The 20,172-nt window shown below is 40.7% G+C and overlaps 1 protein-coding gene across 1 annotated transcript in view; it reads left to right on the forward strand.

Moving 5' to 3' along the window:
* Positions 1–13,300, forward strand: part of JMJD1C (jumonji domain containing 1C) — a 280,413-nt gene extending 267,113 nt beyond the window's left edge. Inside the window, exons 25-26 of the mRNA XM_052640187.1 lie at positions 12,317–12,448; positions 12,685–13,300. Of these exons, the coding sequence (XP_052496147.1) occupies positions 12,317–12,448; positions 12,685–12,774 (222 nt within the window). The 3' untranslated portion in view covers positions 12,775–13,300. The remainder of the gene's footprint in view (positions 1–12,316; positions 12,449–12,684) is intronic.
* The last annotated feature ends 6,872 nt before the right edge of the window (positions 13,301–20,172 follow it).

Below are 20,172 nucleotides of genomic sequence, written 5' to 3' on the forward strand. Positions count from 1 at the left end.
TACAGTGACATCCTAGAGAAAAAATTACACTTATACATTTTTTTTTCTCGAGGATGTTAAATTGTTTTTATTTTCCCATGGGCTTAATAGAATAATTTCAAGGATGTGTCATTTATGATTCATGTTTAATTGGGATGCACCCCGCATATCATTCTTGGCCTTCTAACCTCTTACCAGAAAACAGATAGTAAAGTGCAAGTCGCTCAGTCGTGTCTAACTCTTTGTGACCCCATGGACTGTAGCCTGCCAAGCTCCTCTGTCAATGGAATTCTCCAGGCCAGAATACTGGAGTGGGTAGCCATTTCCCTTCTCTAGGAGATCTTCCCAACCCAGGGACTGAACCCACATCTGTTGCATTGCAGGTAGATTATTGACTGTCTGAGCCATCAGGGAAGCCTAGAAAATAGCTAGTCTTTATCCAAATGTAAAATGCCCTGAAAGGAGCAGTCTGTTTAAGAGGATAGTACAGTAAATATTTTTGCAACTATAAGTAATTGTTTAACAACACAAAACAGGTTCCCTTGAAAATCCTTATTCACATACTCAGCTTATCCAAAATTCATTTTCTTTAAAGCCAAACTGGATAGTGCATTTTTTAAAGGTGTAATTTATATATAGTATATGTACTCTTTTTTTACTATACAGTTCTGTGAATTTTCACAAATGTGTAATTAGGTAATAAAGAACATTGCCATCGCTTCAAAAAATTCCCTCCTCCTACATCCTCTCAAACTTTTTAAAAGTTTTTTATTGGAGTGTAGTTGATTTATAATGTTAGTTTCGGGTAAACGGCAAAGTGAATCAGTTATACATATATTGACTCTTTTTTACATTCTTTTCTCATGTGGGTCATTATAGAGTATTGAGTAGAGTTTGCTGTGCTATACAGTAGATCCTTACTACCTGCTTCATATGTAGTAGTGTGTATATGGAGAAGGTACTGGCACCCCACTCCAGTACTCCTGCCTGGAAACTCCCATGGATGGAGGAGCCTGGTAGGCTGCAGTCCTTGGGGTCGCTAAGAGTCGGATGTGACTGAGTGACTTCACGTTCACTTTTCACTTTCATGCATTGGAGAAGGAAATGGCAGCCCGCTCCAGTGTTCTTGCCTGGAGAATCCCAGGGACGGGGGAGCCTGGTGGGCTGCCGTCTATGGGGTCACACAGAGTTGGACATGACTGACGTGACTTAGCAGCAGCAGCAGCAGCAGTGTGTATATATCGACCATAGTTTCCCAATTCACCCCTTCTCTTTCCCCCGGTAACCATAAGTTTTCTACCTCTGCAACTCATTTCTTTTTTGTATATAAGTTTATTTGTACCATTTTCTTAGATTACACATATAAGTGATAACAGTATTTGTGTTTCTCTTAACATCACCCAGTATGATAATCTAGGTCCACCCGTGTTACTGCAAGTTAGTTTGGTTTTTTGTATTTTTTTATGGCTGAGTAGTATTCCGTTTTACATGCATGCCGCATCTTTACCCATTCCTCTGTTGGTGGACATCTAGGTGGTTTCCATGTCCTGGCTGTTGTAAACTGTGCTGCAGTGAACACTGCGGTGCGTGTATCTTTTCAAATTATGGTTTTCTTTGGATATATGCACAGGAGTGGGATTGCTGGGTCACACGATAGTTCTCTTTTCAGTATTTTAAGGAACGTCCATACTGCCCCAGTTTACATTCCCATCAACAGTATAGGACTGTTCCTTTTCTCCACATCCTCCCCAGCCTTTGCTTGTACATTTTTTTGATGGTGGCCATCCTGACCAGTGTGAGGTGGTACCTCATTGTAGTTTTGATTGCATTTCTCCAGTGATTAGTGATGTTGAGCATTTTTTCATGTGCCTTTTGGCCATCTGTATATCTTTGGAGAAATGTCTGTTTAGGTCAATCCCCAGATGGCAACTGGCCATTATTTTTCATTATTGGCCTGCATGAACTGTTTGTGTACTTTGGAGATTAATCCCTTGTCAGTCGCTTTGTTTGCAAATATTTTCTCCAGTCCTCAGGGTCCTGTTTTTGTTTTGTTGATGATTTCCTTTGCTATGCAAAAGCTTTTAAGTTTAATGAGGTCCCATTTATTTATATTTTCATTACTATAGGAGGTAAATAGAAGATCTTGCCGTGATTTATGTCAGAGAGTGGTCTGCCTATGTTTTCCTCTAAGAGTTTTATAGTATCCAGCCTTACATTTAGGTCTTTAATCCATTTTGTGTTTAATTTTGTATATGGTGTTAGGGAGGGTTCTGGTTTCATTTGTTTACATATAACTGTCCAGTTTTCCCAGTACCACTCATTGAAGAGACTCTTTTCTCCGTTGTATATTCTTGCCTTTGTCATAGATTAGGTGACCATAGGTGTGTGGGTTTCTCTCTGGACTTTCTATCATGTTCCGCTTATCTCTCCCCCACTTTCACTCTCTTCTCCTCCCTGACATTCCTGTAACCACTTACTATTTTCTTTCCCTGTAGCCCTGCCTTTATAAGAAAGTCATATGATTGGAATCATATAATATGTAGCCTTTGAGTGTGACTTTTCTTAGTCACTATAATGCATTGGAGTTTCATCCATGTTGTTGTATCAGTAGTTGCTTCTTGTTATTACCGGGCAGTTTTTCATTGCTTAAATGTGTCACTTGGTTTTGTAATCCATTCACCAATTGAACATTTGTGTTATTTTCAGTTTGGATTAGTAACAAAGGCACTAGAAGCCACATTCACATAAGGGTTTTTGTATGAACATAGATTTTATTTCAGTTGGGTAAATACCAACCAGGTCACAGGAAAAGTGTATGATTTCAGTCCAGTTCAGTTCAGTCGCTCAGTCATGTCCGACTCTTTGCGACCCCATGAATCACAGCACGCCAGGCCTGCTTGTTCATCACCATCTCCCGGAGTTCACTCAGACTCACGTCCATCGAGTCAGTGATGCCATCCAGCCATCTCATCCTCGATCGTCCCCTTCTTCTCCTGCCCCCAATCCCTCCCAGCATCAGAGTCTTTTCCAGTGAGTCAACTCTTCTCATGAGGTGGCCAAAGTACTGGAGTTTCAGTTTTAGCATCATTCCTTCCAAAGAAATCCCAGGGTTGATCTCCTTCAGAATGGACTGGTTGGATCTCCTTGCAGTCCAAGGGACTCTCAGGAGTCTTCTCCAACACCACAATTCCAAAGCATCAATTCTTCGGCACTCAGCTTTCTTCACAGTCCAACTCTCACATCCATACATGACCACAGGAAAAACCATAGCCTTGACTAGACGGACCTTAGTCGGCAAAGTAATGTCTCTGCTTTTGAATATACTATCTAGGTTGGTCATAACTTTTCTTCCAAGGAGTAAGCGTCTTTTAATTTCATGGCTGCAGTCACCATCTGCAGTGATTTTGGAGCCCCCAAAAATAAAGTCTGACACTGTTTCCCATCTATTTCCCATGAAGCGATGGGACCAGATGCCATGATCTTCGTTTTCTGAATGTTGAGCTTTAAGCCAACTTTTTCGCTCTCCTCTTTCACTTTCATCAAGAGGCTTTTTAGTTCCTCTTAACTTTCTGCCATAAGGGTGGTGTCATCTGCATATCTGAGGTTATTGATTTTTCTCCCGGCAATCTTAATTCCAGCTTGTGTTTCTTCCAGTCCAGCGTTTCTCATGATGTACTCTGCATAGAAGTTAAATAAGCAGGGTGACAATATAGAGCCTTGACGTACTCCTTTTCCTATTTGGAACCAGTCTGTTGTTCCATGTCCAGTTCTAACTGTTGCCTCCTGACCTGCATACAGATTTCTCAGGAGGCAGGTCAGGTGGTCTGGTATTCACATCTCTTTCAGAATTTTCCAGTTTGTGGTGGTCCACACAATCAAAGGCTTTGGCATAGTCAATAAAGCAGAAATAGATGTTTTTCTGGAACTCTCTTGCTTTTTCCATGATCCAGCGGATGTTGCCAATTTGATCTCTGGTTCCTCTGCCTATTCTGAAACCAGCTTGAACATCAGGGAGTTCATGGTTCACGTATTGCGGAAGCCTGGCTTGGAGAATTTTGAGCATTACTTTACTAGTGTGTGAGATGAGTACAGTTGTGCGGTAGTTTGAGCATTCTTTGGCATTGCCTTTCTTTGGGATTGGAATGAAAACTGACCTTTTCCAGTCCTGTGGCCACTGCTGAGTTTTCCAAATTTGCTGGCATATTGAGTGCAGCACTTTCACAGCATCATCTTTCAGGATTTGAAACAGCTCAACTGGAATTGCATCACCTCCACTGGCTTTGTTTGTAGTGATGCTTTCTAAGGCCCACTTTACTTCACTTTCCAAGATGTCTGGCTCAAGATTAGTGATCACATCATCATGATTATCCGGGTCGTGAAGATCTTTTTTGTACAGTTCTTCCGTGTATTCTTGCCATTTCTTCTTAATCTCTTCTGCTTCTGTTAGGTCCATACCATTTCTGTCCTTAATTGAGCCCATCTTTGCATGAAATGTTCCCTTGGTATCTCTAATTTTCTTGAAGAGATCTCTAGTCTTTCCCATTCTGTTCGTTTCCTCTATTTCTTTGCATTGATCGCTGAGGAAGGAAGGCTTTCTTATTTCTTCTTGCTATTCTTTGCAACTCTGCATTCAGATGCTTATATCTTTCCTTTTCTCCTTGGCTTTTCGCCTCTCTTCTTTTCACAGCTATTTGTGAGGCCTCCCCAGACAGCCATTTTGCTTTTTTGCATTTCTTTTCCATGGAGATGGTCTTGATCCCTGTCTCCTGTACAATGTCACGAACCTCATTCCATAGTTCATCAGGCACTCTATCTATCAGAACTAGGCCCTTCAATCTATTTCTCACTTCCACTGTATAATCATAAGGGATTTGATTTAGGTCATACCTGAATGGTGTAGCAATTTTCCTTACTTTCTTCAATTTAAGTCTGAATTTGGTAATAAGGAGTTCATAATCTGAGCCACAATCAGCTCCTGGTCTTGTTTTTGTTGACTGTATAGAGCTTCTCCATCTTTGGCTGCAAAGAATATAATCAGTCTGATTTCGATGTTGACCATCTGGTGATGTCCATGTGTGGAGTCTTCTCTTGTGTTGTTGGAAGAGGGTGTTTGCTATGACCAGTGCATTTTCTTGGCAAAACTCTATTACCCTGCTTCATTCTGCATTCCAGGGCCAAATTGGCCTGTTACTCCAGGTGTTTCTTGACTTCCTACTTTTGCATTCCAGTCCCCTATAATGAAAAGGACATCTCTTTTGGGTGTTAGTTCTAAAAGGTCTTGTAGGTCTTCATAGAACCATTCAACTTCAGCTTCTTCAGCGTTACTGATTGGGGCATAGACTTGGATAACTGATATTGAATGGTTTGCCTTGGAGACGAACAGAGATCATTCTGTCGTTTTTGAGATTGCATCCAAGTACTGCATTTCGGACTCTTTTGTTGACCATGATGGCTACTCCATTTCTTCTGAGGGATTCCTGCCCGCAGTAGTAGATATAATGGTCATCTGAGTTAAATTCACCCATTCCAGTCCATTTTAGTTCGCTGATTCCTAGAATATCAACGTTCACCCTTGCCATCTCTTGTTTGACCACTTCCAATTTGCCTTGATTCATGGACCTGACATTCCAGGTTCCTATGCAGTATTGCTCTTTACAGCATAGGACCTTGCTTCTATCACCAGTCACATCCACAACTGGGTATTGTTTTTGCTTTGGCTCCATCCCTTCATTCTTTCTGGAGTTATTTCTCCACTGATCTCCAGTAGCATATTGGGCACCTAATGACCTGGGGAGTTCCTCTTTTGGTATCCTATCATTTTGCCTTTTCATACTGTTCATGGGGTTCTCAAGGCAAGAATACTGAAGTGGTTTGCCATTCCCTTCTCCACTGGACCACATTCTGTCAGACCTCTCTACAATGGCCCGCCCGACTTGGGTTGCCCTGCAGGCATGGCTTGGTTTCATTGAGTTAGACAAGGCTGTGGTCCTAGTGTGATTAGATTGACTAGTTTTCTGTGAGTATGGTTTCAGCGTGTCTGCCCTCTGATGCCCTCTTGCAACACCTACCATCTTACTTGGGTTTCTCTTACCTTGGGCGCAGGGTATCTCTTCACGGCTGCTCCAGCAAAGCACAGCAGCTGCTCCTTACCTTGGATGAGGGGTATCTTCTTACCGCCGCAGTTCCTGACCTTCAACGTGGGATAGCTCCTCTAGGCCCTCCTGAGCCTGCGTAGCCACCGCTCCTCGGGATGCTCCTCCCAGCCGCCGGCCCTGGCCTCGCGTGTGGGTGGCTCCTCCCAGCTGCCACCTCTGGCCTCGGGCGCGAGGTGGCTCCTCACAGTGCAGGAAGGGCCGAGAGGAGCTACGCCGCATCCGAGGTCAGTGGCGGCCGGGAAGAGCTACCCTGCGTCCAAGGTCAGGGGCGGCGGCCGAGAGGAGACACCCCGCGTCCGAGGTCAGGGGTGGCGGCCGGGAGGAGCTATCCTGCGTTGGAGGTCAGGGGCGGCCAGGAGAAGCCACCTCGCACCTGAGGCCAGGGGCTGTGACCCTGAGGAGCCACCCCGAGCCCAAGGCCAAGGGCAGCAGCTGGGAGGAGTGTATGATTTACTTGATAAGATACTGCGAATCTGGTGGTTATACCATTTTCCATTCTCCAAAGCAGTACATGTGAGTTCCATTTCCTCTATTTACTGGTAGTTTTGTTTTTAAGCATTTGAATGTATGCATTTTTATCTTATTATGGCTTTAATTTACATTTTCTTAATATCTAAATAAGTTGAACATCTTTTTATGTGCTTACTTGCCATCTGTAAATCTGGTAAATGTTGTGTTTAAATATTTGTCCATTTTTTTCAAAATGCATAAACTGGAATATATTAAAATTAAGAGTTTCTGTTCATTAAAAAGCACTATTAAGAGAGTGAAAATGTAATCCAAAGAGTAGGAGAAGTGTTTGCAGTGCGTTTATATATACATTTTTGTAATTGGGTTCTTTTTCCTTACTGTGTTGGAGGTGTCTACCTGCTCTACGTAAGAGTCCTGTATCTGATACGTGCTTTTTTTTACATATCTTCTCCCAGTCTGCAGCTTACTTATCCTTCCATTTTCTTAATAGTGTCTTCCAAAGAGTGCTTTTTGATGAAGTTCAATTTATCAAATTTTTTCTTTATTTATACTTTTATTGTATCTGCAGAATTTTTGGCTAGGTCAAGATCAAAAAAACTGTCTCTTAAATTTTCTTCTAGAAGTTTTATAGTTGTTAGTCTTACATTTAGGTCTGTTATCTACTTTTTAGTTAATGTTTGTACATAGTGCTTGTGAACTGAGGTGGTTTTTTCATGTGGACATTCAGTTCAGTACTGTTAAGGAAAAAGTGAAAGTAGCTCAGTCGTGTCCAACTCTTTGCGACCCCATGGACTTAGTCCATGGAATTCTCCAGGCCAGAATATTGGAGTGAGTAGCCTTTCCCTTCTCCAGGGGGTCTTCCTAACCCAGGGATCGAACCCAGGTCTCCCGCATTGCAGGTGGATTCTTTACCAGCTGAGCCACAGGGAAGCCCAAGAGTACGGGAATGGGTAGCCTGTCCCTTCTCCAGCGGATCTTCCCGACCCAGGAATCAAACTGGGGTCTCCTGCATCACAGGTGGATTCTTTACCAGCTGAGCTAGGGAAGCCCAGCTATTTTTAAATCTTTTTTTTTCTTTTGAAAATGTAATCCATCCGATTTTAAAACACTCAAACAGTACACAAGGGTCATGGTGAAAATTACGTCTTTTTCTCACCTTTGCCCTCAGTTCCTCTACCCTAGAAGCACTCACTGTTAGCAGAGAACCATAGAGAGTCCATGAGTGTAAAAGTCTCTCTACTGCTTGTACTTTCTTTAGGGGGAGAGAGGGAAGAGAATAGTCTTTTTTTCTTCAAAATAGTGGGCAGAATAATCCTGTTTAAAGTTCAGAAGTCACTGCGCTTTAGCATCTCTGCGCACGTGTATCTGATCTGTATATACACACACACTCCTACTCAAGGTGCTGTGCTTAAATAGACTGAAGCAGCATCTGTGACCTAAACTGGCAAATTCTATTTTGAGCTCTGCCACTAAATTGTTGAGTGTTCCAAAACAAAAGCTATCTACTGCATATTTTGGCATAAAATTGCAAGCATTTCTGCCTTCCTTCCTTTACATGGTGTGATGATGGCAGTGCAGTTATTTGCACTCTGTTGAAAGGGTGTTGGCCATGACTCACAAGTGGTGGTAATGTGGTTTTTCCAGAGAATTAAAAGGAAGTACAAACTCCATTCACAGTGTAACTTGGACTTAAGATGCATGATTATTTACAACTTATTTAGTCCTTAGAACTAAGTCCTGAAAACTTTTCATTGATGGCTTCAACACTTCCACCAAACCACAGATAGCCCTTAAAAATAATCCCAGAGCTTAAGTCAGTGCTTCTCACACTATAGCATACACCAGAATTCCTGGAGCGCTTGATATAACACATAATGCTAGACCTTAAGCCCGGAGTGGGTCTGAGGAAAGACCTGAAATTCTACATTTCTAACAAGTTTCCAGGTGACTCTGATGTTACTGTCTGGGAACCATGCTTTAAGAACTGCACAAATAGAAAGCCCTGGCAAACCCAAGGCATCTATCAATCAGGAAGCTTTCAACCAAATGATAGCACATGAATTGACAGTCCACCAGTGCTAGGGAAGAATCAACATACTTTTCTTTGTCAGCAGTGAACACTTTGGAAGACCTGGGGCTAGGGGAGGGAGGGAGGCAGGTGACTCAGCAGGGGCATTCAGATGTATATCTTGGCAAGCTGAGGGAAAGTGTCATAGCCCCCCTCCTTATATTCTAAGAACTACTCTAGAATTGCAGGCTTAAAAATCTTCTGTTGGCAAACATGGCTGAGTCTGTGAAACCCCTGTGTTTGTATATCCTTGGACAAAGCAGATGGATCGTGACCTCCAGGATTTACTTTGTCTCAGCTCTAGTATCCTGAGGTTTAGAGTAGCTTTTAGTTCTAAACAGCAACAGTTTTTTTGTTTTGTTTTCTAAATTAACACAGAATCTTTACTGGTAATGTTTTCCTTAATTGCTTAATTGATTTGTGTTTGGTCATTCACAGTAAGTTAATAATATTCCTAAGTTGTAAATTATCTGCATTCTTATGACTAAAAGGACTTAGACAAAAATCAGTGTTAAGATAATAACTTTCCTACCATGAAAACAAAAGTTACATTTTCTAAACATTACCTACTTATGATTACAACTGATCCTTGAAGGCAAGTATGAATTAAGATAATCTACCAAGGAAGTGAAATGTAAAATGACTCACAAGATGGCCCAGAAAGGGGTAAGTGAAATGGGAAGTTCAAATATGTTCTGCTTTAAAACTAAACCTTGCCTCTTAACCCTAAAGTCTTTAAGCAATTTATAAATATCAATTTGAGGTCATCAGGAAACAGTCATCGTCTAAGAGTGCTTTTAAAACAACCATAAACTGGCTAAGACCAACAGAATCAACTTTTTCAGAGCTCTAGAATCTACTTCAAAACTTAACATTGGACAGGGGCCTGCTTAATGAAGAAAAGGGTATGCGGTTTTTGGTCTTTAAGGAAATCTCTAACATCTTAGATAACCCAACACAGACATCAGTGACCAGACCCCAAAACAACAGTCTTTGCGAAAGTAGTTTGGAAAGATCATAAAACAAATGGACGGCTACAACCCATGTCAGCCAACAGCAGCACTCTTCGGCGGGGGTAGAATCTGATTGTAGCTACTGCATTATAATGTTTAGATGCCCAGTTTTCAACCAGAAGTCCCCAGCCGTACACAGAAACAGTAAAGGATGGCCCCTTCACAGGGGAAAAATAGCTCAACAGAAACTGTTCGGAGGAAGGCCAGACATCAGACTGACTTGTCATAGACTTCAAGTCAGTTATCTTAAATATGCTCAAAGGGCTAAAGGACTATGAAAAGGGTGGGGTGGGGACGGCAAATGATGTATGAACAAAACTTAGAATATTGATGAAGTTATTTTTTTTTTAAAGTTTCACATGCTAGAAGTTAAAGGCTCAGACTTCAGAAAAACTGACTTTACTCCCCACAGCTTGTTCAGCTGAATATAAGATGGGACAGGGCATTTGGAGACTGTGTATGTTGGCATGACTGAGTTAATGCAGATTGTAAAGCATCTCTGCTACACAAGAGATCACGGGAGCTGAGTTCCTGTTGACTTGCCATTTATTGGCTGATTTACCTTGGAACAGGCGCTGATCTCTTGTCCGTAGTTTCCTGCTCTGTGAAATAGAGCATCTGTTCTGCAGACACATAATAAAGACCCACTGGGACTGTACTGCGATGCTGACAATGTGAGGCATCCACTATGTGCATCCTCCAGAGGGACCAACACCCTAATGACTGCATGAAGAAAATGTTAAATATATGTGTGCCATCACGTTACCAGTAGAGGCACAGTGCTTGAGTTAAAGAATAGACATCCGCAGCTGTTCAGATGGTCATTACACCCAGAGGAGAAATTCCAGCCCCTTTGGAATTTGATCACTCTTATCAGATTTTTTCCCACTTACTATCTCCCCCCTCACAGTTCTCTCAGTTAAATTTATTTTCATATTTTAAAAAATGAGAATAAATGTAAATGCTTAGTTTTTCAGTTATTTCTCCTTTCCCAGGAATTTGATGATATCCTTTAACATCACTGGAGTTACAGCATAGAAATAATCCAGATTGGATAAGCTTGATCCTTTCTCTGTCAAGCAGTTCTAAAGAAATTGTAAAGTGCAGAGTCAGTTTGTACATGCTGAACAAATAACACATGATATTGACTGGCTTCTTGTGAAACCATTTAGTCAAGAGAAAAAGAACTAGTAGAAAGACGGTTGTATCGATAACACAAGAGACTGAAGGATATCTTTAATTGGTTGATTTGAAAGAAAGGCACACAAAAAAAATCCTAGGAGAGTTCTAAAACTGTGTGGTCAGAAGATCTTTCTGGAACTAGTTTTCATCACATTTCCTCACAAATAATCAAAGTTAAGTTTTACACCAGAGAGTAGATTAAAGGAAATGACACTTAACAGTGAAATGACCAAACGCTGAAAGTCAAAGGAGCAACACCAGACATCCAGATTAACTGCACTGATTGGGAAAACATACCTTCCATACAGCGGGGTTCGTTTTTTTTAAGTTCCAATAAAACTTTATTTATGGACACTGAAATTCAAATTTCATACAATTTTCATGTCACAAATTCCACCCCCCCCCCTCCAATCCTTTAAAAGTGTAAAAACCTTCTCAGCTTACTTGCCATACACCAAGTGGTGGACCAGATTTGGCCTGCTGGACATAGTTTGCCTGTCTCTGATCTAAATAATCTATTATTACTACTTCTATATTAACAGTAATAGTATAGGAGTACTTACATATAACCTAGCTACACTCTTCAACTAAGGATAACTGTAAAATGATTAGTGCTTTCCTAGCTAGCATGCTTGCCTGGAAAATCCCATGGATGGAGGAGCCTGGTAGGCAGCAGTCCATGGGGTCACTAAGAATCGGATACGACTGAGCAACTTCACTTTCACTTTTCACTTTCATACATTGGAGGAGGAGATGGCAACCCACTCCAGTGTTCTTGCCTGGGGTGCCGTCTATGGGTCGCACAGAGTCGAACACAACTGAAGTGACTTAGCAGCAGCAGTTAGCATGCAATTACACTTTCAAAAACTGTTTTCCCAAGACAATATTTAAACATATTTATCTAATAAAAGATTAGATATATATGATAAAATTATAAAACAAATTATATTTAGTGGGCTAATTTAAATTTTAATTTGATAATTCCCAATTCATAGGACTCTGTTAGTCGCTCAGTCGTGTCTGACTCTTTGCGACCCCATGGACTGTAGCCCGCTAGGCACCTCTGCCCATAGGATTCTTCAGGCAAGAATCCTGGAGCGGGTTGCCATTCCGTTCTCCACAGCGGTTTGTTTTTGTTGTTCTTAATTAACACCCAAAAATCTACCTTGACAAAATTGATAATTAGGATCCAGTTATCAGCCTCTCTGAAGGATTCCTGGAAGAGTTCTTTTTCTTGCATCATTTAAAAATATCCTATTTACATGAAGTCACGTTACATGAAACTGTTCAGTGGTAAACTTTCTCATAAAGCGTCGTGTTCCACTTTGAAATGCATTTGATGTTTTGGAGAAAATAAGTTCTTTGGTGAATTGTCTCTTGTTAAGAGACCACTTTGCATCTCTTTATTCCCACCTCCTGAAACTTCTGTTTTACTGTTTGGGGAATAGGTACAGAATTTTCACAGCTGTATTCAGGTAACTGAAGACTTTGTGTCTCCAGAACATCTCATGCAGTCATTTCATTTAACACAAGAACTAAGACTTCTGAAGGAAGAAATCAATTACGATGATAAGCTACAGGTAAGAGATGAGTTTTCTAACTGCTTCCTGTTCTGCAGGCTTTTCATGTTCAGAATTATGAAACATGCATAACAGCTTAGGCTGTCATGCCTGGTTTGTCACAGTACCAACCAAACCAGTATTTAATTGTGTGACTCATTTTAACTGGCTTAAGTTTGTTTTAAAACTCCTGACGCAGTTTTCATTTGTTACTTTATCTCCTGCTGAAGTGATTAGAAATACAACATCTCTTTCAGGTTAAAAATATCTTGTATCATGCAGTCAAGGAAATGGTGAGAGCTTTGAAGATACATGAAGATGAAGTAGAGGCTATGGAAGAAAATTAGGTGTGGTCCAGTTTAATGTTTTTAGACCATTGAACTGGAATTACTTACTCTTAGACAATGATATGTATGTACACTGACTTCAGTTTCATAAAACCATCAGTGCCAAGAAATTCTCTATGTAGTAATCACTTGTTACTGACACCACAGCAGTATAGCGTAAGTCACAGGTCCTGTGATTCAATATTAAAACAAGCTAAATTTTAAAAGCAGCAATTCGTAGCTGTTTTTGTATTATAGTGTATATGATGTTTGTGAAAATGCCAGATTTAAAATGATGTATTTATTTTTGGAAAAAAAAGATACAAAATTCTATGCTATATTGTTGATCAAGTGTAAATGTGACCTTGTACAGTTTACTAAAATAACTGATATTTTTCACTACATTGAGACAGTTACTGTGAGAATAGGACACAAACACCAGCTATTGCCTGCATTTGGGAAATTGCTGAATCGCACAGCATACATGTCATAATCAGAAAATTACTGCCAAATAATTGTAAAATTTGTAAAATATAAAGTATATAAAGTAGATACTACAGACACTTCAATATTTTGTTGAAGCTATTGACTGTACAATTAAACATTTTCAAAAGGTGTAATTTATTTAAAATTGTCTCATTTTGGTAAAATTTATGTGAACTTTTAAAGCTAAATATTAAACTTAATATGCTATGTAAATATATACATATATACATTTAATGATGTATTTTTTTAAAACATTGGCTTGCTTTTATTTGTTAAAGTGCAAGTGTTACATATGGCTTTGTAAAGTTGAGAGGGGTTTTACATTTTCCATTAAAAGGACTTTATCAAAACTGGGCTAGTGTAAGTGTCCTCCCTCTTGCTGTCTGTATTCGGGGGCTTCATCGTCATCAAGGCTACTTACAGCATCTTCCTGCGGTACATTGTCCTCTCCCGGAAGCAGGTGAGTGCCTCGAGTTTCTTGTCCTTTGGCCCAGCTGATGAATACGGAAAACTCCAACATGTCGTGAACAAATTTATTTCACAGAGGAACTCATACATTTTATATGTCATAATTATGAGATTATACAATTTCAAGTGTTTTTCACTACAGAGATACTTGCTAACATACAGTCGGGGTGTGAGGAAACAAGGAGGCAGGCAGGGAAGAGCCTGAAGTCACTCAACCTGGATTAAATATGAGTTCTGTTACTTACTATGCAACCTTGGTAGCTGCATTAATTTGGAGTCTTGGCTTTAATAGCTGACGACTATTTATTATTATCAGATGGCAAATAAATAGATGGAGAAACAGTGGAAACAGTGTCAGACTTTATTTTGGGGGGCTCCAAAATCACTGCAGATGGTGACTGCAGCCAGGAAATTTAAAAGACGCTTACTCCTTGGAAGAAAAGTTATGACCAACCTAGACAGCATATTCAAAAGCAGAGACATTACTTTACTTTGCCAACAAAGGTCCATCTAGTCAAGGCTATGGTTTTTCCAATAGTCATGTATGGATGTGTAAGTTGGACTGTGAAGAAGGCTGAGTGCTGAAGAATTGATGCTTTAGAACAGTGGTGTTGGAGAAGACTCTTGAGAGTCCCTTGGACTGCATGGAGATCCAGCCAGTCCATCCTAAAGGAGATCGGTCCTGGGTGTTCTTTGGAAGGAATGATGCTAAAGCTGAAACTCCAAAACTTTGGCCACCTCATGCGAAGAGCTGACTCATTGGAAAAGACTCTGATGCTGGGAGGGATTGGGGGCAGGAGGAGAGGGGGATGACAGAGGATGAGATGGCTGGATGGCATCACCGACTCGGTGGACATGAGTCTGAGTGAACTCCGGGAGATGGTGCTGGACAGGGAGGCCTGGCATGCTGCAATTCATGCAAAGGGGTCACGTGTTGGGGTCGCAAAGAGTCAGACATGACTGAGCAACTGAACTGATTTGCTTGAAGCTTACTATCCTAACCTTTTGAGTTTTACTGAAAAAAATGCAGCCCTCCACTGACACCTGCAGGATGTTGAAGGCATGATCTTTTCTTAGCTGAAAGCACATCATTTAAAATGAAAAAAACAGTAGCCTAAGTTATGACCTTGTAGGTGGGTGAGTGGCTAGTTTTTACTCTGTTGCTCATGTCCACCATTTTAGGCTATGTCACTCTCTGCTCCAGGAAAGTTTCAGCCAGGATGTGAGCAGTTACATTTCACATTAATACTGCCTGGCACAGGGGTTAATGGTATGGATGATAACTGCAGGGCCAGTGGTTTAAAGATAGAGATCAAGGAGCTGATGACTACAGCCTTTGTAAGTTTATTATATTTTAATACCATTTTTCAAAAAGTGCCTCAACTCCTTAAATGCTATCTTTTGCTTAATGTTTTCGTATATTCCATCAGATTTAGTTTAGATGTGAAATTAATTTCAAGCCCAAGACACTAATTCCAGAGTAGACTATCCTGCTGGCCCCCTGAAGTCAGCCGGGAGCCCAGTCTTTGCTGAGTTTCTTCCAAAAGGTTTTTGCTTCTCTTGCTGTTGCTTGAGCCACTTGTCAACCAAACTACAATCCCTACACAAAGGCTGAACCTGGTCGAGCCTGGCAGTGGAAGTTGGGGACATTCTAACTTGCCTTCTAGCCCCTTTCCCTGGACACATTAGCTGAGACATCAAACATACTTTCAACAATGACTTACAAAATCAGTAAACTCAAATTCTAAAGGAGCAGAGGGGTTGGAGCTGCTTCTAGGACTGCCATTTTAAGAGGTGAATATCACAAATCCCCATGGAAGATAGAAGTTCAATAGACACCTTCCAGGGTGTGTCACAGGCAAGGGAGTGTAGTCTCTTCTCCCCTATTCTATAGTTAACACCTGGAGACACTGATCGCCAGGTGCTTTTCTTAATCAGCCGAAACTTTAGCCAGCCTAAGATGTCAGTGGTTCATTTGGAAATTAGTAACCGCAGATGACATATATGGGAACTTTTCACCAAAATTTTCTAATAAATATAACATTATTTAGAAACAAATGTTGAACAAAACATTGTTAGTAAACTTATTCCAGATGGAAAGGGAAAAAGCCAGCCTACAACATTTCCACCTTATAACCTTTTACTAAAGGAGACAGAATCCCATTATAATAGCCAATTCCTAAAAATCATAGCACCGTGCAAGAAGTCCCATAAAAACCATGGGACTTAAAGGGGTGGGGGGGGATAGAATGTGGGCATAACATTCACAACCTTTATCAGAATTACATTTTTAAAAGGCAGTACTGGTTTTACATGTGTTAAATGTTTAAGAAACAGACTAACACTGCAAGTATGGCACTTTACCTTGAAGACCGGAGGCTTGCTTTGGAAGTGGGCATCAGAAGGGTTGCAGCTTGTGATGGAGATACTGTCAAGAGGTAGAAGGAGGTTATCTGAAACTAGAGGGAACGTTTTAGCACCAGATGTAGACGGGTGTGACGGTGATAGTTCAGGTGCCACACTCTTCAGTATGGTTTTTCCTGCAGTCAGAATTCCCACTTAAACATGTTCAAATTGTTCCCTATATATTAATCATGCTTGGGTAAATCTGCATTTTTGAAACAGCTGAAGTGACTGTACAACAAAAGATTATTTGAATCAAAGCTTTCAAAATCCAGTGAAGCTACGGAATTTCAGAAACAAATTCTAGGACTAATAGTAAAAAAGTTGAAACATCTGTTAATTGGTTACCATGTGACTTATTCACCCTGTCACACACCCTCCCTGAGGAGAAATTAAAGTTGCAATGGTAAAAAAAAAAAAAATTAAGTTGCAATGGTAAGCTCCCTTAAATTGAGCCTGGAGACATATGGTTATGTGTTTTAAAAAAAAAAAAAATGTACAAGCTCCAGAAATTAGAATCTCGAGTCAGGGATCCGCCCTGGTCAGTGGATCTCTGAGGCACTACGTAGGACCTACTGTACTCCACTTTCACGTATGGCACTTGAGTTAGGGAGTCCAGATTTTGGTCTTGGCATTCCATTCACATCTTTTCAACCAGTTATCAGTTCCATTACTGTCTAAACTCTGGGGGGAAGGGTTTATTAAGAGGTAAGACAGGGATGAACACTTAAAAGTCATCCTGAAATTACTTTTTAAAACCACAGGAATTAAAAAACTGCATCATCTGTGTTTTCCTGATTTGTCAAGATACTCGAGTACCAACCAGTATAAAGGATTGAGGGTAAGGGGATGACCGCTGTTGGTTTACTTCCCACAAGTCTTTCCTTTGTATTATTCTGCTTTACAGAGCATAGATCATGTGTTATATAAAAACTGGTATGTTAGTTGGGAAAAACCAAACAGTATGTAATGCTAAATATTTCTAGTAGCTTTATAATCCCACAAGTAGATTTACTGTTTACTTATTTTACTATTACTGAGCTGTGTTCCCTGACGACTCAGTGGGCAAAGGTTCTGCCTGCAGTGCAGGAAACTGGTTTGACTTCTAGGTCTGGGAAATGCCCTGGAGAGCATGGCAACCCGCTCTAGTTTTCTTGACCGGAGAATCCCCATGGACAGAGGAGCTTGGTGGGCTGTGGTCCAAAGGGTAGCAAAGTCAGACACAACTGTGCAACTGAACACAACCATGGAAAGGCAATGCTATTTTTCAGCTGGGCTGAAAAATTACACCAAAGTCCAAGTCCCTGTCTTGAACTGTGATCCTATTCATTCTTTTGCCAGTTTTGTGCCAAATGAGTCTATGTTTTACATTTTTTTAAATTCAAGTACTATATTCAACCTGAAAGACCAAAGCAAATGTCCTTCTAGAATTCACCACAAGACTCAAGTATTGGTTATTTAAATAAAATTGGTCTGTGACCCTATTACTGCCTCCACACAACTTTTAGTTTTTATTCACCCTGAAACTAAAGAATTTTGCAGCAGTGATTAGCATGTTTCAGATACCTGGGCCCTTCCCCGAACACAGGCGTTTTCTCATAAGAACAGGGAAATAATATGATCTGAAGCCCATAAAAAGCCTGTTGGTAGCAACGGAGGCCCTGGGACTTTGTACTCTCAGTACCAAGACTTATTTGGAGAATCAACTTCCAGGAAGATAGGCCTGAAAGTCATCTGGCTCCTCAAATCTCTACAGCCTCCCTTTCCTAACCTCTTTCTCAAAACTCTTTTACCTCTGGAAACCCCTGATGAAGTCATTAAGTATGTAAACTGTACAGTATCCTTTTTCTCCCTGGACTTGTACTTTCAAGACAAATCTCATTTGTGTCTTGAGTCTTCCACCTCTCATCCTTCTGCCATACTGAGAAAACACTACCTCTTTCCCCCGCCCCCCTAATTTAATGTCTACCACACAGAGGACCATAAAAACTGGCCCCAGCTTACCAGGACCCTTTTGGCTACTGAGCAAATCCTAGCCTTGACAACATAACCCAAGTATTTTCCATTCCTCAAGACCAGGACCTGACCCTGGCCCCCTCACTCCTAGGAAATGGACAAGGACAATCCGTTGGAGCTGCCCAATATTTCCTCACGTGCCTTGCCATGACCTCATTCTGACCAAGATTACTCTGTTCCTCCTCCCCATTTCTTAACTGCGCCTTTGTTCTTTACCTAGGAAGCCATCTCCCCATCTTCTGACCACATCACTACTTTCATGAAGGCAATATTTATAATTTTGTAGTACTAGTGGACAGTGGTATTCACTAAATATATGGTGCCTATATTCATATTGCACACCTTTAACTTTTTTGGCTTATTCATAAATGCAAAACCACTTTTGACAGAATGATTTACTAGGCACCAACTAATGATTTCGTGTTCATCTGCAACCCACCACAAACTCCAAGGGAACAAGAATCAGTTTCTCACCATCCACTAGATGGCACCATTGGTCGGTGACAGGACAGGCTTCCAGCTGGGACAAGGTGGACAAATACTGAGTCTTGCCACTCGTTCTGGCAGAGATCTTCATTTAGGCTACGCTAGGATTATGACAAAGTATGATGAAGATTACTGTCTAGAATGATTCAGTAAATAATAATAGCTGTTACTATTATCACAGGTCACGTCTTTTCAGATAGGTTGTAAATACACCCTGTAGCAGACTGCCTCACTCTGGGTTTGTTCATCTTTTAAAACAACACTTCAATCACAACTCCTCAAAGACGAAAAAGGGAACTACAGAAAGTGGACATTACGATTTCTACAAGTGATTTTAAGGATGAGCTCCGCTTTCAGCGGGTGGTCTCCAACTTCCTGGGGAACAGTAGTGGGGGTGCAGTGGGGAGTATGCGCCTGAGAGGAACTTGAGTGACCAGGCCGCTGGGCCACGGTAGGAAAATGACCCAAGCGTGGCCCAGGAAAAGTGGCCCAGAACTGCTAGTCTAGACCTCTCTCCTCGGCTCTGCTGCCAACCTGGTATGCAAGTTTACATAACTCCCACCTTCAGGGCCTCAATTTCTTTTAGAAAATAGGTCTTAAAGATCCTAAAAATCTTAACATCACATAAAAAATGGTTCCAGCCAAAGCAATCTTGAAAAAAGAACAAAAGCCAAAAGGTATCATGCTCCCTGACTTCTGAACTACATTACCGAACTACAGTAATTGAAATAGTAGAGTACCGCACAAAAACAGAGCAATGCAACAAAATAGCCCAGAAACCAACTCACACACACACGGCCAACTAAGCTCCTCAATAAGTGCTGCTGGGAAAACTGGACAGTGAACATGTAAAAGAATGAAATTGGAACATTCCCCAACATAAAAGTAAACTCAAAAGGGATAAAACATCCTAACGTTAAGACCAGAAATCATAAAACTCTTAGAAGAAAACAGGCAGAACACTCATAAATCACAACTTTTTTTTTTTTAATCTGTCTCCTCAGGAAAAGGAAACAAAGGCAAAAATAAACAAGTGAGACCAAAATGAACAAAAGTTCGTCCAACAAAGGAAACCACTGACAGACAACTGACTGAATAGGAGAAAATACTTGTGTTATGACTAATATAGGTTAGTATCTGAACTATATAAACATCATTAATTAAATGTGGACAGTAAATTTAAAGACATTTTTCCAAAGAAGACAGATGGCCAACAGACACATGAAAAGACGCTCAACATTGCTAGTGAGAGAAATGCAAATCAAAACCACAATGAGATATGACCTCACGTGTCAGTATGGCTGTAAAATGTAGTATTACTTGGCCTTAAGGAAGAAAAAAAATTCTGCCATTTGCATTAATACGGATGGACCAGTAGGGTACTATGCTTAGTGAAATACATCAGAAGGACAAATCCTGTATATTATCACCTTAAAAGATGATTGTAACAAAAACAGACTCACAAATAGAAAACAAACTACTGGTTACCACTGAGGACATGGAAGTGAGGGGGGCCAAGACTGGGATACGGGGTTAAGAGTTACAAAGTACTGTGAATAA

This window comes from Budorcas taxicolor, chromosome 5 (assembly GCF_023091745.1).
Source record: "Budorcas taxicolor isolate Tak-1 chromosome 5, Takin1.1, whole genome shotgun sequence".
Classification (NCBI taxonomy): Eukaryota; Metazoa; Chordata; class Mammalia; order Artiodactyla; family Bovidae; genus Budorcas; species Budorcas taxicolor.